This window comes from Globicephala melas, chromosome 12 (assembly GCF_963455315.2).
Source record: "Globicephala melas chromosome 12, mGloMel1.2, whole genome shotgun sequence".
NCBI classification, from domain to species: domain Eukaryota; kingdom Metazoa; phylum Chordata; class Mammalia; order Artiodactyla; family Delphinidae; genus Globicephala; species Globicephala melas.
This window is the reverse complement of record NC_083325.1, coordinates 67484874-67511492: the sequence shown is the minus strand read 5'-3', so window position 1 is coordinate 67511492 and position 26619 is coordinate 67484874. Positions and strand designations below refer to the sequence as shown.

Genomic DNA, 26619 nt, shown 5'->3' with positions numbered 1-26619 from the left:
TAAATGGTCTGCTTCTTTGATGCGATGTTATGTGACCAGCAGATATTATTGTCCAAGTCTCAAGCCTCATCCAGGGTCAAGGATGAGGTGAGGGTCAGGAATATCTGTAAGTCTTCGTTGGGTTAAAAAACAAGGAGTCAACAGCAACAACAAAAACCCAAAGGCAACATTGTTTGGCTTTGATTCTTCCATTTTGATATGGTGCTTCTCAGGCCAGTTCAAAAAAGTCCCGATCAGAAGAGTCCCCTTTACAAATGTGGGTACTTCGAAGTGTCCTGCTTCAACAGAGAAACGGCTCCTGCGCGTGTTTCGGAGTGTTCAGCGGGCAGTGCTGGGGGCTGGGAGCTAGTCTCAATATTCCAAAGAGAGAAACGGAAACCGTTCTCTGATTTGGGCTGGGCTTGTAGCAACACGGGTGGTTATACCGTGGCAATTTACACAGATCAGAAACCTCGCTAGACTTAGATGTGGCTGTGATTAATAAAAAATAGGAAAATGAATTATTAATAAGTGTAGTTTGGCAGGCAAAACCTTTCAAAAGGCAGGGCCTATCTGAAGAAGTCAGAAAAAAGTCCTTGGAAGCAGAGAAGTCAGGAACTACGGCTGTTCCTGGAAATGCTGTCTGGCCACCGCCTGACACCACTCCAGGGGATTTCGCTGCCGTCACCTGGGCTGGGGAGCACCTGCCACATGCAGGGCATGTGCGAGGCACTTGTACGTGATCTTTGCAACCAGCTGGGCAGGTGTTAGCAACCCCCAACCTTCGCCTTTTACAGGTGGGGAAACAGAGTCTCAAGAGATTAAATAACCCGCCCGAGTTTGGAAGTGGGTCTGATTCACACTATCTCAGGAGGAACGCAGCTCAAGAGGACCTCCATAAGTCGCAGAGGACTTCGAGCCAGTCTAGCCTGGGAGTTGCCCTGGGCAGGGATGGGACAATGGGTTTTGCTGGGGGTAAGTGTTGAGGTCTCTGTCTGCCTTACAGCTCCTCTGCTTTCTTCTTCACATTGCTTTTTGTGTGTGGGGATCTGCACCAAGGGCTGGGCTGGCCACTATCCCTTCAAGCGGTGGGGCCTCCCCTCCCAGGCTCTCACTTCTGGAGGCTTCCTGGAGGTGGGTGCTGCATGATTCCTATGCCCCCTTCCATTTCCTGTTTCCTGAGTGGGAGTTTTAATGGAAAGAACCAACAGACTTTGAGACTGAGGGTCCTGGGTTCAAATTCCAGCTTTGTCACTGACTGAGTGGCCTTAGATCTATTGCTAAGCTTCCTGACACGTTTCTTCATACGGAATCAAGGGAATATGGATAAAAACAACAGTAATAACATCTACCTCATTGTGAAAAGGAGGAGGAATACCTAGTGGGTCCTCAACAGATATGCATCCCCTTCTCTCTAGGACAGTGGATGACCCCTGGAAATTCAGCCAGGTCGGAAGGGGAGGCCCGGCCTGCTCAGTATGGCGTGGCCAAGGGTAGCCGGAGGTCTTTGGCCATTTACTAGGGATGTGTGGGACCTGGAGCAGCTAATCTGATTGCAGTCAAGCCTTGTTATTGCATTCCTGCCCAGAATGTCATTTAAAAAGCACTCAGGGCTTTCCCCGGAACGCATTTACACTGAAGTCCCAGGGGTGGGAATGTGCGGAAAACAGGGCAACCTGAGAAGCCCCTTTCCTTCCCAGGGGGCTGAGGATGTGTCGGGGGGTTGGGGGCCGCGGGAGGGGAAGCAGCTCACTTCCCACTGTGTTCAGCCTCTAGGGGGCATCTGCACAAATGACAGCAAAATTACGATGCTTCCTGTTTACACAGCCCAGCCGTGTGCAGTGGGAGGAACCTCTGCAGAGCTGCGCCTCCGAAGTCTGGGCTTGGAGGCCATTTCTTGACCACGTGGCCGTGGGAAGCTCCTGACGCTCTGAGCCTCCGTTTTCTCAACTGTAAAATGAGGACTGCGGCACTGGCCTTGCCCACGGCATCAAGCTGAGCGAGGATGACAGCATGTGCTGTGGTTAACCCCGCGGCTGCATTGGCGTCATCGGGGAACTTGCTAGAAATTCAGATTCTCGGTGAATGAATGAATATGGATGGATACCATGAGTACAGTGAGTACCACTGGTGTCTCCCTCCTCAACCTGCATCCAATAAATGTCAGTGTTTTGTCATATTTGCTTCATTAATGTAAAAATGTTTAGCATGAAAAAAAGAAATTCATATTCTTGGACCCCAGTCCAGACCTATAAAATCATACACTCCGCGAGTGGAACCAGCAATCTCTGTTTTAACTGGCCTTCCTGTCATTCCGATGCCCGCTCAAGGTTAGGAGCCACTGGTCTAGGCCTTGCCATTAGCTTTGCTTAGCTGAGTGCCCGTTGGAGTCGGGCCTCCCTCCAGCCTGGCCTGGCTCTGGTGGAACACTGTGGGGTTGGGCCTGGGATAGGAGTTCCAGAATAGTTGCTTCACTTGCACACAGTGAAGGCCCAGGAAAGGAGGATCAAGCATAAGAAATCATCTTGCACGTGTATCACACTTTTGTCTCCCAAACATTTTGACATTCATTGCCTTATTTGAACAGCATGAAGTTCAAAGAACAGCTCACTATAATTACAGTTATTAATAAAGCTAGAGAATGTTCTGAAGCTGGTGCGTGCATGCATATCATCTCCACACATGAGCCTGGGCTCCTTGAGGACAGAGGACACAGCTTCCTTTCTTGCCATACTCCATTATCCCAAATCTCCCCAGCTCCAGCCCTTACACTCCAATGTGGGCCAGAGTCTGTGGCCTCGGAGCCTTGGCCTGCCCGGGCACCCCAGGACAGCAGGCATGCACCCAACGGCAGGACCCCAGTCCTCTTCGGGAGGGTGGATCGGCCCCTTGCCCTCCCCCTCCCCCATACCCACCTGTAGGTGTCGGTGGCTGGCACCTTCCAGGTCTGGATGCCCTTCAGGGGGCCCTCGCTCCCCACCACCACGCTCAGGTTGGAGTTCCGGTAGGCATTGTTGCACTGGGCCTGCGTCGGGCCGTGGGGCCCACTGGCCCCGCATGTGGTGAACAGCCAGTGAACTGCACACAAGAGGAAAGGCGATCACTCACTTGGCCTGGCCCTCCCTCCTCCGTGGGCCTCCCTCTGCTGCCTCTGAGCTGTCCGCTCCATGAGGCCAAACCCACATTCCAAGATGGTACCCATGTCGGGGCAAGGAACACTAATCAGTCATTTGAACTGGAAACTTCTGTTGAAGATCTACTGTGTGCCAGGCCCTGGACCAGATAGATACTAAGGGAGAGACACAAATGGAGCAGACTTGGACCCTGGCCTAAAGAAGCTTACAGCCTACTAAAGGGAGACCCAAAGGGATGCAACAAGACAGGACAGTAACAGAAAAAGAGCCTCAAGAGGGTCTGGCTAACATTGCACTGTGAAGGTTCTGAGGAGGGAGAGAAGACCCCTCTCAGGTGAGACAGGCGGGCGGTGGCCAGGTCCTCTCCTGGTTTCTCAATGAGCCCAGCACAGTGCTGGGCAAAGAACAGGTGCTCAATCCGTGCTATTGGGACTGGATCTAACCCGCTTCCGAAAGTTTGATATCTGCATGTAGGATCTTCTTAGCTTGGAGAAGATCAGAAGAGTAAAGTGGACACAGAGTCAGCTCCATGCCCTCCTCCCCCACATTGGTTGGGTTTGGAAATGCATTAGAAGCAGCTCTCAGGCTCTCTATGTAACAGAGTGTAAAAAATGGGAAACAGGTCACATCTGCCTTTGGTGCACGTTCTTTTCCAAGCCCCTCACCGCTTCCTGGTGCTCTGTCCTCACCCGGAGCACCCAATGCTCTTAGGTGGCCTTCTGGGGGTGCCTCAGGAACACCCAGCACATCCCCACCCCTCCACTGCCACTGGGCCATTCCTTCCAAACTTTCTATCTTTGAGCCTGGCTGGACCTTGGGGAATTGTCAGATTTCATCCTGGCAGGAATTTTAACATGATTACAACCTATAAAAACTTCCAAAAAAATGTGCTCTTGATAAATTACTTTTACTTAAAATACAAAAATCTCATTATAAGATTGAAGAAATTATTTCCCTTTAAAGTGATTAAGTCGAACTCCACCTACAGAAAATTATGAAAAAATTAATTTGGGTGTATATAGTTTTGTTTGCTGAAGCATAAAATTCTTTTGATGACTTTCAGCTAACTTGATGCAAAAATGAAAGGTTAATTTGGGTTGCTAATTATTAGCAATCAGATTGAGATTACACTGGGCAGTCTTGATAATCTGAAAACCGGGCTGGCTGTGGTGGGCTTTTGTGACACTGCCCCAGAGCTGAGGTCGGGAGACCTCAGCTCTCGTTGGGGTTCTCATGCATACAGCTACTCAATACTGAGCACTCAATACCTTTCTTGGCTTCATTTTTTCGAATGAAGATGTTGGTTTCTATCTGGTTTCTGAAGGTTGTTTCAAGGGCAAGAAGGTGACGAATCCATTCATCTTTGGTGTGGATGGCTGATTGTTAATTTTCTCATCTATTTGTATTATAAGGGGTAACCTGTTCATTCAAAGGACTAACTCTTTACTGGAGGCATTTCAGCAGAGCTGTCTTGGCCAGATGTCCTTTCACCCTCTCCAGTGTTCAAATCACGTGTGTGGGCTGTGCCAGAGGGGAGAAGCGGAAAGGATTCAGGCTTTGAAATCAGCACGAACATCCGAGTTTGCGAGCAGCCTCATCATTGTTGATTATGGGACCTCGATCATGTTCCATTGTCTGTGAAAGGGGCTGGGTTGCCATGAGGATTAAAGAAAGCGAGGGGTATGAAAGGTCACTGTAAAGTCCAAAACTCTAAAAATGTGAGCTGTGTCGCTGACACCTGCCTGCACCCAAGGCCGGTGCTGTTCCTGACAATGGGAAACGCGGACAGGGTTTCTGTGTATAGGGATCCCTCCGCCAACAGCACCTAGGAATTTAAACTCGGTGAGTTGGGGATGACGATAGGAGCAGGGAAAAAAGAACAGCTCAGAAAAGAAGTTAAAAAGTACACTCCTCCCCGTGGTCTCTAGCTCCCTGAAGCCTATTCTGCAGGTTCAGTCTGTGCCTATAGCGAGCAGCCTGGGTTTGGGGGCAGCCTTATCAATCTGGGGCAGAAGCATGATGGTTCACTTAGTTAGTTCAGTCCTGGAAATTAAAGAATTTAGACATAAATATAAATATGTATTTTTTTCCCCCTGAAGAGTGTGCTGAGGAAGACAGTTCAAGGAAGCCGTGGGCTCGGCACCCTACTGGAGCACGTCCTTCAGCAGGACCCTCTTCTGCCTCGCTTAACATTGCTCTGAAGGTTCTGAGATGTTCCCAGAGAGGGTGGGCTTCTACTTCTTGGCCAAGTTGGGCATCTGACGGGGTAGGAAGAGGGGAATGGGCTTTGGATGCAGATGGGGCAAATTTTCTCATTGGATTTTACCTCTGATGAGGTATGAGAACTGGGGTAAACTCTACGTCCTCTCTGAGCCTCAATTTCTTAATCTGAACAAGTGGAGGTAATAACACCTAGTACTTAGACATGCTGTGGAGTATTCAATGATGACCTAAGCAAAGTGCTTAGAACAACATTATGCATTAGAGACGCACAGTGAATATAGTTTAAAAAGTGTGTAACTTCCTGCTCAGTTTTTGACTGTAAGGAAGCAGAGACACCCAATCTCAAGATTTATGTTCCCCAGTCCATAAAGAAGGGACTCTAAGGGCTGTTTCTCAATATTTTCCCAACTCAGTGGACATATATTAGTCTCAGGTGGTTTCTATGCACAAAATTCTGTTTTCATTTCCAGCAACTGCTGATGGAGAGGTCCAGAGCGGGAATCCTTTCTAAAGTAGATCCCATGGGAATAGAGGATTTGCCATCCCAGGTCAAACCCATGATTCACCCAGCTGGAATTCTGTTGCTCCCACAGCCTTCGAGGCGTGGTGGTCCTCCCTGCTCCCTTGGATGGCTCTGACTCTCGTAAATCTGCCCAAAGTTGTTTGGAATTAATCTCTGCATCCCACCAGCAGCACTTCTTGGGGGTATGGATTCTCCGAGTTTATTGCCCATTGTGAAGGGCTGTCCTGCTTCTGATGTGTGTGGGCTTGTCTTACTAAAGCTTCATCCTGTCGGTTCTCTTTGCTCATTCTGTTTGGAATCTCACAGACATCACAGAATGCCACAGCAAGATGGGACCTTGGAGATATCTGAATTCAGTGGTTCCCAAACCACCTAAGGACCTTTAAAAATACAGATTCCAGGGCCCTGAAGATTCAGATTAGTAGATACTAGGTTGGGGCCACGGTGGAGGGAGGACAATATTTGCATTATATGACAACTTTTCCAGGAGAGCCAGCCTGCTGTAAACAGAGTGGATAATCAGTCAAGCTAGGAGTTAAACATAGATCTTCCGAGTTTAAGTTCAAGACTTGAAAAGGTGCTACAGTCACCATGAAATCCTCATGGAACCTTTCTGCAAGTCTGTTTTTTTTTCCCCCCCCCCTTTTTTAAATCTATGAGCCCAGAGCTCAGTTAAATCCGACCAAGTTTGCTCAGGACCGGAGAGTAGGCAGGCCACCATGAGGGGAGAGGAGTCTGGTCAGGGTATGTGGTAGGTAGACCCTCAGCCTCAGAAAGTCCCACAGTAGCTTAGCCTAGCAGAGGGTGCACTTTAGGGGGTCATGGGCGCAAACCAGGGAAAACAGGTGCTCAGTGTCAGGACTCTGGCCCCCCGAGAGGCCATGGGGAGCCAGGGGGTGTCAAAAGGGAATCTGGTAACTGGAATGTTTACAAGATCAGCAAGCAGACATATGAGAGGGACTGGGTAATAAGCAATAAGGGAAAATCTTGGTTTTTAAAGAGAAGATCAAGGTCACAGTGAGACCAGCAGTGAGGTGAGCTTGACGCCAAGTTGCCAATCTGAGAGTTCAAGGGTCCTCACATTTCCCCAGCTGAGAGTCTACACTGATCCCTGAGGCTCTGTGTAGGAGGATTAAATGGCCCCCAAGGAGGAGCCTGGATTGGGAGCAGGTGAGGGAGGAAACCCGGCTCTTTCCTCTTCTCTTACTTAAAAAACAAACAAAAAAACAACCATTGTATTAAAACTCATTTATGAGAGAGAAAAGACAAGAACTGCTTTATCTTGTTCTTAATTATACCACCCACTGGAAACCTAGTTTAATACTCACAGCTATATTGTATAAAGAACCCACAAACATCAAAATACTGATTGGTTATAGACAGCTGAGGAAAGAAAAATCCATTAAGCACTGGGTTTCATTTTAAGTATATTGCAGCCCCCTCCAAGAAGAAACAAATCAATTAGCAATACACAGCACAATGTTAAAAAAATAGGCTAGGTAGTGATCGTGCTGGTTTTATTACTGTTGCTAAGCCATCTCATCTGCTCGATTGAATGCAAAGAAATAAAACGTGATACAAAGGAAAATAAGTTCTCAACTATCATTACTAATCACAATAATAAGGATCTGCCTCACATCAAAGGCCTACATGGTTGTGCCACAGAAGGGTGCTCAATGGCTCTTGTGGATCTTATATACCATTTTTATTCTGATCCACGGAGCTCAATTTTATCCATATCTGTTGACTGAGCTGAACTTCATGGGAGCTGTGGCGTATTGAACCATTTTGATGGCCACTGTAGATCTTGTTAAGCAAAATAATGACCAAAAATCCAAGTAAATATAATTATTCACCATCCATAAATGTATATGACACTATTCTTTACTATAAATTGGAGAAAGTAGCCCTTCTTGTGAGTACATGGTGAAAATTAATAAGTCGTTCTCCTTATTAGGGCAAAATGAAAGCAATATACATATCGTTGCCATTGTGAGGTTAAAACATTTCAACTCTTTAAACAATGGAGTAGCATCCCCTTCTAGATACAAGATCAATGTCTGATTATTGCTGTCTTTTTTTGATGTTAACAGTTGTTGAAGCTTAATGCCTAGGTTCGTTTATTTATTGGGAGTTGCAAAATAATGATATTCAAATTATATACTTTTTTCCTTATTTATTAGTTGACATATATTTATAAAGAGATGCTTCCTCTCACCTACCATGTTGTTACCCAGTGGTATAGTTCATATAGGAAAGGCAGGATAAATGCTCAATTCTTTCTCCTTATTTTCAGTGTTCAAGGTAATGAATTGGTCCTCTATCATCCTCTGAAGTTGACTAATTAGTCGTTTGCATATCATTATGAATACATGAATTTAAACATATTTTGAGTTTTAATTAATCATAATTATTATTCCTTAGAAGCTCAAATTGTCACATTTTTGGTCAGTGGTAGCTTCCTGAGTTCTTTTACTTCCTTGCTATCTGGTATGATGAAATGTTCCTTCCCCCGACCTGGGCTCAGCCATTTTTTCAAAAGCTTTGGTTTCTTTTAGTGAAAAAAGGTTTTTTAAGTATAAAATCTGGGTGCTATAGACACTTATTGCTACCGGGTTGATGATTGTTTCTAGGCTTCTTTAGTGGACAGAGCTAGGAAATATACATGTTGTATACATATGTATATCAGTATAAATATGCACACACACACACACACACACACACACACACACACACACACATTTATATGACAAAATACCCATGAGGTCACACTGACAGTTCCAAATCAAATTCAGGACTACAGGGTTTTTAATTTATCCTCTTCTATATTACATCTGTATTTCTTTTTCCACACTGAGAGTCTTGGTTTTCAAGAACAAAGGTGATAATGGAATTAGAATATTCTATAATTACTCATTTACTTTATCCTCCATTATACACACAATAGTATCAGAGTAACAATACTACTACTATACCATAATCAATAGAAAAACTGAGATCTGTAAAAACATTTTTTTTGGTATATGTGCTCTCTATTCTCCTAAAATTTCTTCAAGTTGAACATTATCTACATTGTTCGGGCACATTGCCATTACATATACTACTCTTTCCTCTTTAACCTTTAGTTAGTCTGTAACTAGTGTATACTTAATGCCCATATCAATCACGTTGATATATCTCTAGTCACTTTGGTTGTTTGAAGTTTGTTTTCAAGTAGATTCCTTAGGAGGGGCTCATAGGAGCAATATTCCTTGAATTCTTGAATGTTGATAATATTTTTTCCTTTTGAGTATATTAAATATATTACTCCATTTTCTTCTGGTATAAAGTATTGCTGTCAAACACTCTGATGATAACCCAAATTTCATTCTCTAATAAATCATTAGCTGTTTTTGCTTAGGTGCCCACAGTATTTTTTTTTTCCTTAAGGTACAGCAATTCTACTATAATATACTGATACTTTGGTATTGCTCAATATGAGTCAGTATTCTCAGATATACAGATACGCTCTTTTAATAAGTAGTTTCAATAAGAACATTTTTCTTGAATTATAGCTTTAAACATTTGTTTTGTCTCCCTTCTTTGGTTTTCTTTGTTCAGGCACTCTTGTTATCTGTGTGTTCGATCTTCTTTGCCTCTCTTTGATGTGTATCATCTTTTTGATTTTAAAAAAGTTTCTCTTTTCACCTTCTATTTCTCATAAGGCATTAACTGTTATGTTTATTTGCCTTTGCACACCTTCTAATTTAGTCTTCATTTCTGAAATTATTTTTTCCTTTTATTTCAAGTTCTTTAGAGAGTTCTACCATCTAGCTTCTGATTTTTATAATAATGATTTATGTTATTTTCATTGTTTTCTTGTCTGTTAACTCATTTTGAAATAGCTTACAATTGTCATCTCCTCTGTGGGCCTGTCTTTCTGGTATGCTTTCATTTTTCTGTAGGGATGTTATTCTGTCCTCTCTGCTCTTTTAAAATTCTTATTGTAATTTGGATGGGGTTCGATCTTGATACTTATGCATTCTAACATAAAATTAATTTGCTAGAACTTTTAGGATCCAGGAGCTTTTCTAACTTTACACAGCTCCCTTTACTCTTTTTTAATTTTCATATAGTGTTAAAAACTGGCAGTTTGCTTTCCGACGTTTCTGGCTCTATTTCTTTCCCCCACTTGAATCTGGATATCTTCTCTTTTTGTGGTCCCTATTATCCCTATCCTAGTCAATATTGATTCCAGTCCTAGAAAGTTCTTCTCAGTGTGGGTCGTTTCCCGGAAAGGATGCTCAGTGGCCAGACTCTTCTAGCTCCTTCAGATCTTGCCAAAGGCCCCTTGCTCTCACACACCACTGGGTTGGGGAAGAACTCTCCTAGTTTCAGTAGCTATTTTCAGATTGTCTGTCATTTCTAGCAAATACCTGTCAGCTATTTGGGGGTTCTCCTGTTCTCAGGTTTGTAAGATAGCCTTTCTTCTCTTCCCCTTGTTCAGATGCTGATACTATGCAGGTCTTATGGTTGTTGGTGCTGTCTTCACTCACTTGTATTTTGGGGTTGGAGGGGAATATATTTGCAAAAAAATTTTTTTTGTAAATATACATGGGTTTTCAGTTTTGATACACGTTTCCTTGATTTTTGCATAGGGATTTAGAGAGATAAAAAAACAAAAACAAAAAAACTATGCTGTTACTGGCATCACTGCCGTCTTTCCAGAATCCTTACAATTTTTTAAAATTTAGGAATCACTTGACATCATCTGCTACGATTAGCTCCTTTATACCATCTCTCTGGTCAGGCTCCTCACCTGTACTTCTACGCCTGAGACTGCAGGGTTTTTCAGACTTCACCTCAGGGACATCCCCACTGACCATGGCCTAGAACTTGCTGTTACATCATATTCTGCCCTTTTTTTGGATACAGCCCACTAAGTATAATTTAACTTCCTCTTGATAGTGCCACTTGGACTTAAGTTGTTTAGGGCTATTTGACCCTTTACTAAATGGCTGCAGATATAAATATTTTATATTAACTCACTGTCCTCTCTCTCTACTGTCGGGTATGCTTTCTCAGTGGTTCAGGATGTTCTCTGATTAACCTTATTTGGTACCTAATGTTGGGTGAGGGCATGAGAAGGGCCCTATACCTCTCTGTGCATCAGACTGAGGGGCAGCTAGCTACAAAAAAAACCTTTACTTCAGAGTTTGGGAATGTATTTATATTTTGGTACTTATATTTGGTGGATGGTGGAAGGTACTAGAAGTATCTTCTATCCTCAGATAAAAGGATGCTGCTGTGATTCTGAACCAACAAGACTGGGAATCTTTAGTCCCTCAGTTTCAATGTACTTAATTACAGTACACGGATGGGGCACCTCCATCCTCCAGTTAGTTTAGTTTCTTAAAACCATGTTAGGTCAGTAGATAGGGAAGGGGGAAGAACTGTTACGTTTATCTCATAAGATAGGTAACCATGTAGAAAAGTTAAAGAAATGGCCTGTGGTTACAGAGACTAAGTGAGAAGGGGAACATCACATTTACTCTTTCTACAACAGTTTTCAGTTGATGAATTTTCCTTGTTGTTCTACTTTGTTTCTCAGACTGAATTTGTTTGCATCTACACACACACACACACACCCCTCGTTTACTCATGCGTAGCTTTCTGGTCATTTCTCTCTTGTTCTATTTTGATGATGAGAAGTTAGGAGGGGGTAACAACAGTAATTGTAATACCAGCTCTGTCTTTTGTACTAGACGTGCTCACACACATAATCTCTTCTTCACTTTTACATCTTTGTCTCCCTAGACCCTCACGCAGTTCCTCTAGATGGGCAGGATGCCTGTAAAAGCCGAGGTCTCCTGGGGAACAAAGACCAGAGGCCCACATCCCTCTCTGCTGGGAGGCAGACATCCTTTCGCGAAGAGGAACCTCTGAACAAGCCGGCCCCCCATCAATAGGGCAGCAAATCTGGGCTGTTGAGATAAAAGCTGCTTTCAGGACTGGATTACCCTAAACAGCTCTGACGCCTGGCAATCTGAGGCAGTTTTTAATGGCTCCTGTGATGGCGTCTGTGTTGTGTTCTCAGCCACCCCCTTCTCCCTGAGGGAAAGTGAGTAACACGTGAGAGTGGAAAGGTCACAGGAAAGACACTATCCTGAAAGCAGAGCTGTAAAAATTAAGTTAAGGGAGGCCTCAGGGCTAATTTGGTTATTCCCAAGTTGGCTTCAGGCCAGAGTTGTGTTAATAAAGTATTTGACATTGAGACGGGTGCTGCAGACTCACCCAGCTGGGGGTCACACGTAATGGATTTGGTTCTGAGGCTTAAGTGGGAAGTAGCAGTGGTTCAAATACCAGCCTTGCCACACTCAGGCCTGAAGGGTCATTGATTTCTGCCCTCATCTGCTCTTGTCCACAGACCTGGGAGAGAAAACCCTGGTCTGGTACCTCCTGTTGTAAGGTCCACTGGCTCCTGGGAGAGAGGCAACAGTGTGGGAGGCCAGCACCCCTCACTGCTTTATTGTTACTAGTTCTTGCTTATTGTTTGGTTCTAAATCATGAAGGGTGAAATCCTTACAAGGCCTTGGGACTGTAACACCTCTGACAGATGGAGGTGCAGGCAGCCCAAGTGACCAAGTGCTTAGGAGCTAGAAGAACAAATGTCCTGACTCCTGGGTCAGGGTCCCGGACCTTCTAAGATGAATTGGAGAACAGGGACACGTGAAAAGGGGGGAATCCAAATGTCCAGGGCAGAAAGGGAAGTCGTGGGGGAGCAAGTAGGACCAAATGGTGGACGAAAGACAGAAGACAAACTATGTTATACTAGAGAAGAGAAGGGAAGAGGCAAGTCTCTCTTATTCCCACTTGAGGGCAGTCATGGTACCTGGAGATGCAGTGGCCATGAGGCAACAAGCATGAGGAAAAGGCCAAAAAGATCACAGAGAGGGGCTTCCCTGGTGGCGCAGTGGTTGAGAGTCCGCCTGCCGATGCAGGGGACACGGGTTCGTGCCCCGGTCCGGGAAGATCCCACATGCTGCAGAGCAGCTAGGCCTGTGAGCCATGGCTGCTGAGCCTGCGCGTCCGGAGCCTGTGCTCCGCAACGGGAGAGGCCGCAACTGTGAGAGGCCCGTGTACCGCAAAAAAAAAAAAAAGATCACAGAGATGTGAGTCTTGACACCATCAGGCATTGAACTAATGAGACTAGTCATGTATAGGGCCCCCGAACCAACATCAGCAGTCATCTAAACAGTAATCTTTGTTATTGGACTGGACACGTCCTTGGGCTGCTGGACATTGGCTGGATCAGACGTAATGTGGATGGAGCCTTCCTAGAATACAGATCTCCTCCCAACTGGCAAAGAAAACACCACTGCGGCTCTCGCTCCAACAGCAATGCCAGGCCGGATTGGGACCCGGTTTCCAATGCTTCTTTAGAAACTGTGTGTGGCCTTCAGCCTGCCTTCCTTGGAGGAGAGCAGGTGTCTGGGTCACTCCCCCGGCCCAGCCTGCTCAGCCCAGGGGTGCTCCCCCTTCTCTGCCACACTCTGCTCTGTGTCTGCACACTTCATGGTCAAGGCCTCTAGAGTTTATGAGAGCAGTAGTTACGTTGTAGAGGGGCCTCAGAGGTTCCCCAGGCCACGCCAGCCCAGGAGTAAAAAGTGGGGTCTTGACGATAGTAACAAATAGTATTATCCCGGTTCTGCTCTGAGGCACACCTGACGAAACCTTGAGTTCTCTCCCTTAACACCCATCGTTATAGCACACATGCTCTGCCACTGTCATCTCTGTCCCCTTAACTTGCTTTATTTTCTTCACAACACATCACCATCTGAAACTATATCATCTGTACACTTGTTTGTTTCCTGTTTTTCCCTCTAGTGTGCAAACTTTACAAGAGTGAAGCTTAGCCGATTTTGTTCACTGTTTGTCTCCAGGACCTAAAACAGTGCTAGTCGCACAGAAGATAGTTAATAAACCTTTGTTAAATGAAAAACAAAAACAAAACCAAGAAAAAAAAATAGAAAAAAGAGAGTAGGCCAAACGCCAGCCGCCAAACCCACCTGAGGGGTTAGAAGGGGGAGCTCACACATGCTGCGGGTACTGTGCATGCTTCAAAGGAAGCATCTTTGACCCTTTGGAGTTCTTGTATTAGGGTTAGAACATCATAGGATGGAGTGGACCGGAGGCGTTCTGATGGTACAAATGGATGTGTCGAAAGGCAAATTTTGTCTTACTCATGACTGCACAGCAGAGAGGGGGTAGGCTCCCAAGGAGCCGGCACACACCTTCGCACACTCGCACACACACCAGCACACACTCACGCTCGCACACCCACACCCACATAACTGAGAGGCAGGGAGCCCTGCACGTCTCTAAGGAAACAGTCGAGTCCTGCTCCTTATCAGTGTGGACACGCCACCGGCCCCACGGTTGAGGGAGCCGATCAGCTGTTAGACTGAATGGACCAGTTAGTAGGCTCCAAGTCATAAATCTGGGTGAAGGAAAAGAAATACTCCTTTTTTTCAGGGAGCTCTTCTGAGGCCCAGGAGTTTTTCTGACTTTCAGCTGGGTTGCTGAAGAAGCCCAAGCTGTACCTTATTTTCCTTACTTGTGAACATTAATCCCAGAACTGGGTCATTGAGTCTGTCAGTCACTCAATAAAAAATAACAATGAAAAGAAGAAAATATACTCTCACATTATTATGCAGTCACTGTCAATACTCACTATAAAAACCAAATCAGGCCTCTCAGATCCAACCACCTGGGACTTGTTTGAAAAGCTGTCCCTGGAGAAAGTCCTGAAGTCCCCATTATTTCTGAGATCTTGGCAAGCTTTAAAAGACTAGAAACCCTCTTCCAATTTATACTGATGAGTGGGCCTTTTGGGGGGCAATCTTCTATGTCCTTACTCAAGTCACATATTTCCCCCAAGTGGAGTTTGAGGGTTTCACCTACAAATTGGTGATCAGCTGGGTTGGGGGAATTGATTGAACAAAAGGACCCAACATGCAAAATACTGCCCCCTTTTTTCTTAAGACGGTTAGCTTTAAGAGGGCAAAAACTAGAATGTGCTTGAAACTTTCGCAAAAAAATTAAGGAGGGCTTCCCTGGTGGCACAGTGGTTGGGGATCCGCCTGCCGATGCAGGGGACATGGGTTCGTGCCCCGGTCTGGGAAGATCCCACATGCCGCAGAGCGGCTGGGCCCGTGAGCCATGGCTGCTGAGCCTGCGTGTCCGGAGCCTGTGCTCCACAACGGGAGAGGCCACAGCAGTGAGAGGCCCGTGTACCGCAAAAAAAATAAAATTAAATTAAAAAAATTAAGGAAAAATATGCCCAGAACACATACTTACATACAAATAAAAGAGTGCACAGCTCATAGGTGGAGGAGGAGGATTATAAATACACTGAAAATGTATAGAAGGCAACATATGAGGGACAAGGGAACTGGCTTAGTCTTTTCTGTTATGTAGTTTAATAATGTTAATAATAATATCACACATTTTATATTAGCATATTCTTTTGTGCCTTTCAAAGCAAATGATCTCATTTGCTCACTACAATAGCCAGCTCTGAAAAAGAACTGTGGCAGGTAATTATTATCACTACTTTATGAATAAAGAAAAAACTGGGGCTCAGAAGGTTTGACTCTCCTGAAGTCCCGCAGCTGGAAACACGGTCTCTAGAATTCTTTGTTGATCCATTTTCCATTCTGCTATGGACTGGCACTCAGTAGGTACTTAGTGAATATCTAAGTGTCTGTGGAATGTTGAACAGAGAGGCTTGAGATTGCTGCCAGGAATTCTGCCCATCAGAATCCACAATGAGCTCTCAAAGTTTCCTGGTGACTGGTTGACACACAAAAGCCACTGCAGGTAGGCTGTCAGGTGGCCCCAGTGATCTCTACCTCCTGGTAGCCACACGCTGGCATAATCCCTTCCCTTTGAGTGTGGGCGAGACCTGTGAGTTGCTTCTAACCAACAGACTATGACAAAGGTGACAGGATGTTACATTCATGACTATGTTACATAAGATTGTAACTTCCATCTTGCTAGTAGACTCCCTATTTCTTTGTCTCTGTCTCTCTTTCTCTTTCTCATCATCAGCTTCTCCAGGAATTGCCAACAACCATGTGAGCTTAGGAGTAATTCGTTCCCCAGTTGAGCTTTCAGATGAGACCCAGCCCTGGCTAACATCTTATGCAAGCTTATGAGAAACTATGAAGCAGAGGACCCAGCTAAGCTGTGCCTGGTTTCTTGACCCACAGAAACTGATATAACAAATGTGTATTGTTTTAAGCCACTACATTTTTATGGTAGTTCATACAAAGCAATAGATACCTATCTGTACACCCCAAAGCCCTCCCCAGAAACCAATGTTTCTTTGGCCTCATCTTCTTGGTAAGCACCCAGTGTGGAGGGCGTTGGTGGGCCCATTTATTCCCTGTGCCCTCTCTCTTCTCCCTGACTCAGTGATGGCTAAGGTGATTCCACCTCTTGCTCCTTTTCCTTTTGGCAACATAGGGGCAAGCAGGGAGGAACAGCCTTTTGGGATCTAGAGTTAGCATTTCAGCCTTTCTCCCCCTAGTTCCACTGTCCAGCTCTGGGTCCAGATAAATTTTAAAAATCCTCTCTGTCCAGGATCGCTGAAGCTTTGCTCTAACAAGCAAAGAGCTGAATAGGCTCCGGGGGGATGCAGGGTTATTTTGCAGGCAGAACAAGCAAGTCTGAGAGAAGGACAACAATTAAAAGCGGACTTCCCAAATAACAAGTGCTTAACGCACCTGCACTGATGGAGGGGCCTTTGCGTCCTGTTAGTCTTGGAGCTAAACGATCTTAATCAAGGCGTGCCGAGCTCAGAGTTCCCAGGTCATTTACTGTCTCTCACTTATGTAATCTTTCACTAAAACAAATGGGAAAAACAACATGTTTTCTCAGGCCAGCCAGGAGAGAGAAAGGCAATGGGTCCTCTCTGCTACTGAGAGGAACCACGGCATGGTGTGAAGGCATTTTGTCTGCAGCTTCGCCATAATGCCAACCAGCACGTCGTATTAGGCTGGAGGTTTGTGAAGCGTTTTTGAGTCTGCCACAGCTGGATGCTGCTGCACTATTTTTCCAGTGGGGCCCAGGGTCGGGCAGTTATGAAGTACACTGTTGATTCCTTGCTTTCTCAAAGGACACTGGATTTCTTTTCAAAAATGATCAGTTCAGCATAATTTGCAAGGCACCAGTCTTGGATGGAGACCCTTTCACCATCCAGGGCAGGATAAAGGCAGAGCCGGGGAGTGGGGGCACCTGTCCTAATTCCAGCTGTGACCAGAACTGGACACCTGAAAAGGGATGCAGAGACTCCCTTGTACTGGGGTAACAGTGGCTTCATGTCAGGCTTATGTGGGCCCCGCTCTGGCTGGTACATTTTCCATGAGGGGCGCTTTGGCTTGTTCGCAGCTGCGGGCCCCAAGGCACCCAGCACGGGACAGGGCACGGAGCGGGCACCAGCACAGGCCTGTTAAATTAAACTCGGCTCAATTCAGGGAATTGTGAACACATTAACTAGAAAGCAATGAGGTTTTCTGTGTTGAACGCTGAGCTGAATCTCCTCGTGGAAAGAGAAGATGGATGTACCCAGTCTGGATGTAGCAAGAGCTTCTCCCTAACCGCAGTCAGCAGCTGGGTGGTATCTGGGATTGTTCCTAGTGGGCATGGGGCTAGAGCGGGAAGACTCTGGGGTGAGCCGGCTTGAGTGGGAACCCTGGCTCTGCAGCTGATTGGTGAGGTAAGCCGCATAACCTTTCTGATTCTGTCTTCCCAATTCTAAAATAGGGAAAATAATGACAGCTCATGTAGCTCACGTTGGGTCAAGCACCTCTCTAAGCCCTTGACACCAATTCACTTATGTGATCCCTTCCTCAAACCTATGAGATGGAAGCCCTAACAATATAAGCGCCATTTTTCTGGATGTGAGGAAACAAAGGCATAGAAAGGAGAAGTGAGTGGCTTTAAGCAGGTGGCAGGGCTGGGAGATGGACCGTGATGTCTCTCCTGGGGGACTGGTGGGGAGAGTCTGTAAGGATCACATAAGAGACACCTAGTGTGCTTAATAGCTGGAGACGGGCGTGCAGAGGGAAGGGGGCCGTCTGCAAACCCGTGAAGCTCTGCTGCCAGTGGGTGCTCTGCTCAGGGAGCATGGCTTCTTAGCCAGCCTTCAGTTCCTCCCTGCCACCATCACCGGGTCCCTGCAGAAGTGCTGTCTCTCCCTCGGCCACCAAGCTGCCCCTGGGTCTTGGTGTCGGCCAGCTCCTGGGGATGCTGACTGGCGCGCCAGCTTGCAAAGCCTCTTGCTCTGGGAGGGACTTGTTAACATGAGTAACAGGGATTGTGAGTCACGAATTAGTTCCAAGCTACCTCTCTCCCTGGAGCACAGCCGCGCTAGCTCCTGGAGAAGGGAGCTGCACCCAAACGACGAGTGACATCCTAATTGGAGGGCGCCGAGCCTGCCGCAGTGACTGGGGGCCCACGAACCTTGTTAGAGCTGGTGCTTCACGCGTTATCACTAGTACTCTGGCTATAAATAGGTGATAATCTAAAATCAGTGGATAAGAGAGAACGCGCAGCACATGGTTAAACAGCAGGCCAGCTGAGCAGGGAAACGGCCAGTGCCCGAACGGGTTCCGAGGATTATATCTACAGCCCCGTGCCGGCCCAGCTCTCAAAGAGGGGCTCCCCGCAGTTGAACGGGTGCCGACAGAAGTGCCTTTCATGTGCACCCACGAAGGCTGGGGTGCACGGAGAGACGCAAATTAGCTGCAATGATCAGCTTTCTTACATGTGCGGAGGTGCATTGTACGCCTGGTGTGCTGTTTTGAATATTAGTGAAGATGCCTATGTGCTCTGTTTAAGCAAAAACTGACATTTTCAGTTCAGGGTTTTTCAAAGAGAGATTCCTCTAGAAGACCGATTCAACAGTGGGATTCCTTTAAGGTTTCTTGAAGGAAACTTTGCCCTTCCAAATGTTATTTGACTTAGAAAACTTTACTTTGCATGTGATTTTAACCTTTTACACAACTTGTATAACTTAGAGCAAGTTACTTCCTCTCTGTGGGCCTCAAGTTCCTCATCTGTAAATGGGGGGTAATATTATAGTACGAGCGAATGAGATAATGCACGTGAAAGAGCCCAGCACACGGCGGTGCTCAGTGATAGTGGTTATTATTGTTGTGTAAAGAGGAGACGCATGAGGCGAGGCCTTCACTGTCTGAGAGCTGAACCCTCGGAGGATGCTGTGTGGCCTCGAGCCCGCCTCCTCTCCATCCCAAGGTCCACGCCCATCTGCATCGAGGAGGTCGGGCTGCAGCCTGGGGTTCCTAAACTCTGTTTCAAACCAGGTTTTCCTTGTGAGTTTGTTAAAAAGGCAGAGCTTGACCTCTCATTCTCAGACATTAAGATTACACAGGTCCGTGGGGCCCAGGAATCAGCATTTTAACCAGGAGCGCTTGTGGGTCCTCCCTCCCCCAGCCAGGTAACCAGAAGCAGATGACGTGATGACGCAGAGAAACCCTGGGCCAGATCTAGGTCCCCAACAGCCGACCTGCTCGCTGCTGCATTCATGCAGTCCCAGTTCGTCACTGGTTATTTCTGGAAGAAGCTGTTAATGACACAATGAACTTAGGAGTCTGTTCTGAGGTCCCCCCGGAGTGAGTGGGGCGTCTACCTTTACTTGTTGCCTGTCCTCCCAATGCTTTGGGGGCCTCCTGCCTTCAAAACTGGCACACAGTAAAGAGCCATGGCTAAAGCAGGGATGCCAGCCGCCTCTGTACCTCCAACCTGGCATGAGCTTGTCTGCAATGCCAACAGCTGATAAGACGATAGGATTTTCTGGAACTGGATGAGACACATGCATTTCTTTAGGAACTGGTACATCTTCACTAAGGGGTATGCCGCTGAAATGAGCCTGGCTGGGCCTGCAGGTGCGAAAGGCTCTGATGGAAACAAAGACCCCCAGTGAGTGAGAAGACAGTTCTGAGTGAGCGAGGCCAGGCCCCGTGAAGCCTGCCTTCCAATAATGCTGTCATCCCCAGAAGGGTGTGCTTGGAGCATAATGGCTCTAGCTACAAATTCTATCAACTCTAATAGTTGTTCCGTGGTGAACGGATAATGCATTTAGCAGAAATAGACCCAATCAATTTATGTGAAACACATAAAACTTTCTCATTGGAATTGGCATCTGTCCTTGAATCATAGGAGTGTGTGTGGAAATGGACAGTGCGTCACCCTCACTTCTGGGCACATTAGCAGTGGGCCAAGGAGAGCTCTGGCTCCCTTATGCCATATCCCCTCAGCTCTTAGAACCATGGAGCTGGGGATGGCGAGGGACCTGGAGACTGTCTACTTCAACCTTGATTTTCAAAAGTAGCAGTTTTCTCTCCTTTGTCTGTGTTTGCGTTATTCCCTCAAACATGAACTGTTACCTGAGGGTTTGCTGACGTGCCCCAGCCATCAGATGAGGGGATGGAAGGCCGGACAGAGGTGAGACCTGTCTTAGGACCACAGCTTGCTAGTGTAGGCCAGCCGGGAGTTCTGACTCCTGGTCCAGTGCTCTTTTCCACACATTTTTAATTGTCTCCCCACCAACCTTTGGCACAGACGTGTATTCAGAATACAGTAAACCAACTGTCACCAACCAACTCAAAGGCAAGACTGTGGCTTGATGCCAGGGTTCTGCAAGTTATGGATACCTGTGGGTTGGGCTTGTTTGCATGTAAACTGAGCTGATTCCATCCTGCCCTCCTACACAATATGTAAGCTCGAAAGAGGAGAGATGGGTTAGGAAGCTGAGGCAGAGCCATCTGGCCCGGGGTCGGGGGAAGGTCCCGCCTGTCCTTACCTGGGCTTTTAGAGAGAGAGAAGGTGACGGAGCCTGCATTCACCTCCTCACCCCAGTGGTCATTACTGCTGGGGGGCGGGGGGGGGCAGAGAGAGAGAGAGAGAGAGAGAGAGAGAGAGAGCGCACGAGCTCTGCAGCCTGTGATTGCATCATCCAACCATATGGTTAGTGTGACTGTATGTGCAAAGCGGACAAACGTAATTTCTCAGCCTTAATACTTGCCCCATTTCTCTCTCAGTTTCTTCATCTGATTAGGTGAAGTGACTCAGAGGCTTCCGAGAATGTTCCGTGAAGCACCTGACAGGCTATTCCCTGCCTGGATGCTACAGCAGCTCAGCTCTGCCCCGTGGGCTGGGCGCAAGGAAATCCCCAGACCCAGAGGGTCAGGCCCTCATCAGAGGGAAGGGCTGGCTTGGGGGACGTGAGGAGCGTTTAGAAATTTGGAAGCTTTGTGAGCGAAGGTTTTCAGAAGACCCAACTGGCGTTTGCATTTCTAGGAGTTGCTCGAAAGCCTGCCGGGAGGAGAGTGGAAATGCCACCAGCCACCCTTGTTCCAAGCCCAGCAGAAACTGACAGTGCTGAACTTTGGGGAGAAAATCTTATTATCCAGCCTCCTCTGTTCTTTGTCGGGATGGCTGGGAGCAGATCTGTTTACTGATCATGCAGGGGCTCTCTGGGCCACTCTCCCAGCTCTTTTCCGTCTACAGCACTGATCTCTGATAGGAGAATTAGATACTCGCAGTAGCTCAGTTGGCTGAAGAGTGCAGACTTCAGGGCTACGTCCGGGCCCGTTTCCTACCAGCTGCGGGATGTTTACATTCTTCCCCATCATCGCTCTCCTCCCTGCAGTTCTAATAACAGCAGCGGGCCCTGGGCCAGAGTGAGGACTAGAGGAGTAGATGTGTGAGACGCCCCAGCCCAGGGTCAGGTGTGCTCACTGACTGTTCTTTCCTTCCCCTTCCCTCTGCCCCCAGCCCTCCCTTCCTCTCCAGGGGCCTCTCCCGGGTAGAAGCTCTGAGTTAGGTTAAGCTTGTCAACTACAAATTGGCACTTGGCATCTACCTCTACAAGGATCAAATCATAAGCTGCTGTGACCGCTGACCTTCCAGTCACCCTGAAAGGAGTTCAGGGGGTAGATCAGGAATGAGACACTCTGTGCTCTAAAAAAACTGGCAGAACAGGCCTTCAAATAGTTAGATACTTTCAGAAGAATTTTTTTTTTTTTTTTTGCGGTACGCGGGCCTCTCACTGTTGTGGCCTCTCCCGTCGCGGAGCACAGGCTCCGGACGCGCAGGCTCAGCGGCCATGGCTCATGGGCCCAGCCGCTCTGCGGTATGTGGGACCCTCCCGGACCGGGGCACGAACCCGTGTCCCCTGCATCGGCAGGCGGACTCTCAACCACTGTGTCACCAGGGAAGCCACAGGAGAATATTTTATGAGCCCAATCCTTGCATCTCCTTATATCTAGAGAAAGCACTAAAATCTTTCGTGGTAATGTCTGCTCCTTGTGGCTAGTTGTAACCTTCATGAGACTAGCAGCAACCTTCTGTCCTGTGTGCTGCACTGCACGTGCTCCCCCTTCACCAAAACCACATATACACTGACTGTCCCCCCTGCCTCTTCAGAGCAGTCTCTCAGAGCTACGTGATATGCCGTCTCCTGGGCTATCGTCCTCATATTGCCCCAAATAAAGCTTAATGAGAAGTCACACCCGCAGTTTAGGGCCAGAGGCTGACGAGGCCTATGTGTGAAGCAGCAAGAGCCCCACGAGAAGTCCTTCAGCACAGGGGATGCTGAATTAAGCAGCTTCAGAAGGGAGCCAAGCTCTGGGGAGATGCGGTGAACCTGAAGCTTTGGGGGGTTTTACCACTGATGAGCTAGTCTGCCTTTGAGCAACGGATAACCTTGGCCTTGGGCCCAGCCCTCTTTATGAGGAGAAGAAATCGATGGAAGGTTTGCTTTGTTCAGTAAATGGGGAGTGGTTTCGAAGGACTGAGTTGAGAGAAGGGTACCAGCTTGGTTCCCCTGTTTGTGCCGGGGCCTGGGTACTTCCCAGCCATGGAGGACAGTTGCTCCTTTGCACAACTTTCAGAAGCTCCGTTTCCCCGGGGAACAGGACAACCAAACAGCTTCCTCTTGGAGCCCATTAGCCAGGGTGTAGGTGATGTTCTTTCTAAAGGTCGACTATTTTATTCTACGAACACCTCTCCCCACCCCAATCACAGCACATATCTTTCTTCTACCTTTTGCGACATAAGATCACTTTGCTCAGATATGTAAGTTGAACCCTTACCTGTAGGGTCAAAGACGGGGTTCTCTTTTGGTGTGCTTTCCCAGGGTTTTGTCTCCTTGTTTGGGTTTCCCTCAAACAGATTTCTTGACTTGGGTGCCATATTCTGCAGCATTTTGTCCTCCCCACCAACTAGAATAGAGAAGACCCCACGGGCTGAGTTAAGTGAGGTTCGGCTTAAGGGAGAGAGATGAGCGCGCCCTGGGGAAGGTGGCAGAGACCACGGGCTTGGGTCTAAGAGGGACTGTGAGGCCCAGGATAGCCTGGGTTGGGGGCAAGTGCTGGGGACAGGGTGCACTCACTGGTGAGGTAGCAGTCCAGGCTGATGGAGATATTGTTGAAAGCCACGGTGGCTCTGGATCCTTGTTCCCACCAGGCAACGATCTGCAACCAGAACCTGTAAGCGTGTGAAGAGGAGTGGGTGTGAGAAACTACGCGGGTGGGTCATGTCCTGGATTCAACGTCCAGCACGATCCCAATGTGCACTGATGACCCGGCTCGCAACTGTAGCTGTTATCAGCCTCATCTAATCTCAGGGAGGCGGCGAGCGGGGAGCAGTCAACATCTCCCTGCTCCTCCAGCACAGGGCACGTCCCTTTCTGAGGGACTGCTCTGTAGGTTAATGGAATTTGGAGCTTGGGGCCTGAGATCAGGACTCCCGGATACTCTGAGGAGACCTCTTGTGCGTTCTGGGTGTGCAGGGTGGGCAGAAGGGCTAGGCTTCGTGTCAGCTGGTGCTCACAGGCGGGGCTGAAGACATTATTAAACTATTGAGATGCTCCTGTGCCAACTGATAAAGCGCCTCTGTCCCCCACGTGTCCTCTGCTTGTTGATTGCCTCAGGCAGCACGGCTCTGTCCCTGGAGCCCCCTGGATTCCTCATTATCCAGCAACTGAAAGGTTAACTCCTCACACAGAGAGGGATCTCGAGGAACCCATGTCTTGCTCAGTGTCAGTTCTGACTGGGGTTGGTCTCTGCAGTGCCCGACTGACTGTTAAATATTAAATGATTTGAGTGTGATCCCTGGGAGTGTTTGTAAGCAACACGGAGGGGGCCATAAATGTTAACAGTAAACCCATGACGTACTGTTTCCTTCCATCTCTTTCACAGCCTTGGAGGATCAGATCCTGGGACTGTGGCCAGGGAAGGCTTTAGAGTGGGATAAATAGAAAATACCTTTGGTTCATCTGTTTCCTGGGAAGTCATCCTCCTGGAAGACTTCAGATAGCCAGCCCTGTCCTGCTGTAAAGTGAGTTTCCTGAGAACTTAAAAACCCTCTCCCACCTTTCAGAAAGTCAATCCAGCATGACCTTAGATTGCACAGAAGCAGGCACAGTCTCTGGTGTGGATGTTAAAATATCAAGAGAGACAACCCATGCCCACCAATGGGTGACTGGATAAACCACGCATGCGGTGGCCATACAATGGAATGCTACTCCCCAATATAAAAGAACGGGCATGGTTATAGGCTATAAAATGGATAGATCTCAAAAACATTACGCTAAGTTAAAGAAGCCAGATGGTAATTAAAGGCCTCACGACACTATTCATCTACATTTTCCCATTTATATGAAACGTATAGAAGAGGCAAATCTATAGGGATTGAAAGCAGATTAGCGGTTTCCTGGGAAGGAGAACAGTATTGACTGTAAACCAACACGAGAGTTCTTTCTGGGGGGACGAAAACATTCTGCAACTGGAGTGTGGTGTTCTTTGCACAACTCCGTACATTTGCTAAAAGTCATTGATGTGCACACTTAAAACAGGTGAATTGATGGTATGCAAATTATAGTTCAAAAATGCTGGTATAACAAAAGGGGAGAGGGAACTCAGACAGTGGAGTTGGCAGTGTGGGGTAGCAAGAGCAGAACACAGAAGCGCTGGCAGGAGTGGGAGATTGACAGCATGCAGAAGGCGGGGCAAAGAGAGCAGAGCAAACACAGGAAACAGCCTTAGCAGAGGGAGGAGAGGCACAAAGGAAAGAAACCTGAGGAGAAAGAATGTCTGCTTATGATTTGCAGTGAGGGCAGCAAAGCTTTACAGTCAGTGCGTGAACTGCCACAGAGGCCGGAAGCCCCCATCGTGCCCGTGAGCGGATGGCCTCTGATCCACACGTAGAAGGGCTCAATGCTGGGACCAGAGAAGAAGTACTGCCTCTTGTGGGGGAAAGACTTGAAAACAAAATCAAACTTTTATCTAAATAGTGTTTTTGTGATCAATTACTCTTAACCAGGCTACTCCGTACATCCGTCTATGCCTTTACCTGTCTTATGAAATCTGTTCGATCACAAATAATCCTTCTTATTTGAAAGTCACGATTAGGGGGCCCAAACCTGGTTTGATTCTGAAGAGGCAAGGCCTGAACCCGCTGTACTCACGCCAACCGCACTGGCGCCTTCAGGCCGTATTCCCCATGATGGGGCCCACGTGCCTCCATTAGGATAGACCGGTACAGAGGGCTGGCAGTTGGCTGGGCTTGGAAAGAAGAGTGCCCAGTGGAGAGTCCCCAGATCCTGCTCTGGGCTGGATGACTGTGCAGGAGGGGCCGAACCCACCCAACTTGTCCAGCCAGCTGTTGGCACAGGCCTCTGAGAGGCGTCTTTCGTGATGACCTTGACAAGCACCCACTGAGAGGATTTTCATTTCACGTACACCTCTCATGTATATGTATTGGGTCCTACTTCAGACCTACAAGGGATTCTAAAAGAAATCAGACAAGATGCTGCATTCAAGTTGCTTGCTGACCAGTGGAGACACAAAGGGTGTCTATGTCGGTGTAGAATCAGTTAGAAGGAGGTGGATGCCACGTGAGAGGTGGCGGTAAGATGCTCTGAGAACTCAGAGGAAGGGAGAATTCCACCAGGCCGCGGAGATGGGGAGTACACCTGCACTGGGTTTCTCCACGAGTCTTGGCGAGGTCAGAGGTGTGGTTTTCCTGGATCTCCACAGGGGACGTGGTCTACAGATGAACTCCTAGCTGGAGCCTGTGTAACCCCCAGGCACAGCCAGACCTGGGATTCTCAAGGGGCAAACAAGCGCCCTAATATTGCTGTCTCATTCTCTTTACAGCAGTTGCCAGGGTTAGGGAGAGACTGCTCCCAGGCAGCAAGAAAACAGGTGCTTAGAGCTACTTGGAGAGGGTGACTAGGAAGAATCACGTTCCCTGGTGGAACATCAGGGAGGCAAATCTGCCCGACGCTCCTGCACAGCAGCGGGGAAGGGGCCCTCCGTCCACCTTTCCAATTCTCCACTCAGACTCATCATCTCCTAGACTGTCCTCCATAGGCCAAGGGGCCAGGCCAGGCACCGATTTCAGTGCTGAGGTGCATCATGGGAGTACTTTCCAGGAGGGCCTGGGGAACATGAGAAAGTAAGTTACACCTGTGTGCCTATCGAGCATGGGGGAGAGGGCCGAAACCCCTGTTTCCCCCTAACTGATCTCTTCCCCTAAATGCATGTCTCCCCTTCCCTCTCTGCTCTCCCTGCCCCTCTCTTGCCTTCCTTCTTATTACTGAGAGATTAGAGCTGCAAAGTTCTCATCCAGCCACTGGGCCTCTTAGCATGGATGGCACGATGCATGCTGGTGCTGGAGTGGTTCCTA

The 26619-nt window shown here is 47.6% G+C and overlaps 1 protein-coding gene across 1 annotated transcript in view; it reads right to left on the bottom strand.

Annotated features, from left to right (window-relative positions):
* Window positions 1–26619, bottom strand: part of LOC115854162 (ALK tyrosine kinase receptor) — a 101135-nt gene that overhangs the window by 57723 nt on the left and 16793 nt on the right. The window contains exons 2-4 of the mRNA XM_030858032.2: window positions 23321–23415; window positions 23022–23150; window positions 2895–3057 (exon numbers count right to left, since the gene is read on the bottom strand). Coding sequence (XP_030713892.2) covers window positions 2895–3057; window positions 23022–23150; window positions 23321–23415 — 387 coding nt within the window. The remainder of the gene's footprint in view (window positions 1–2894; window positions 3058–23021; window positions 23151–23320; window positions 23416–26619) is intronic.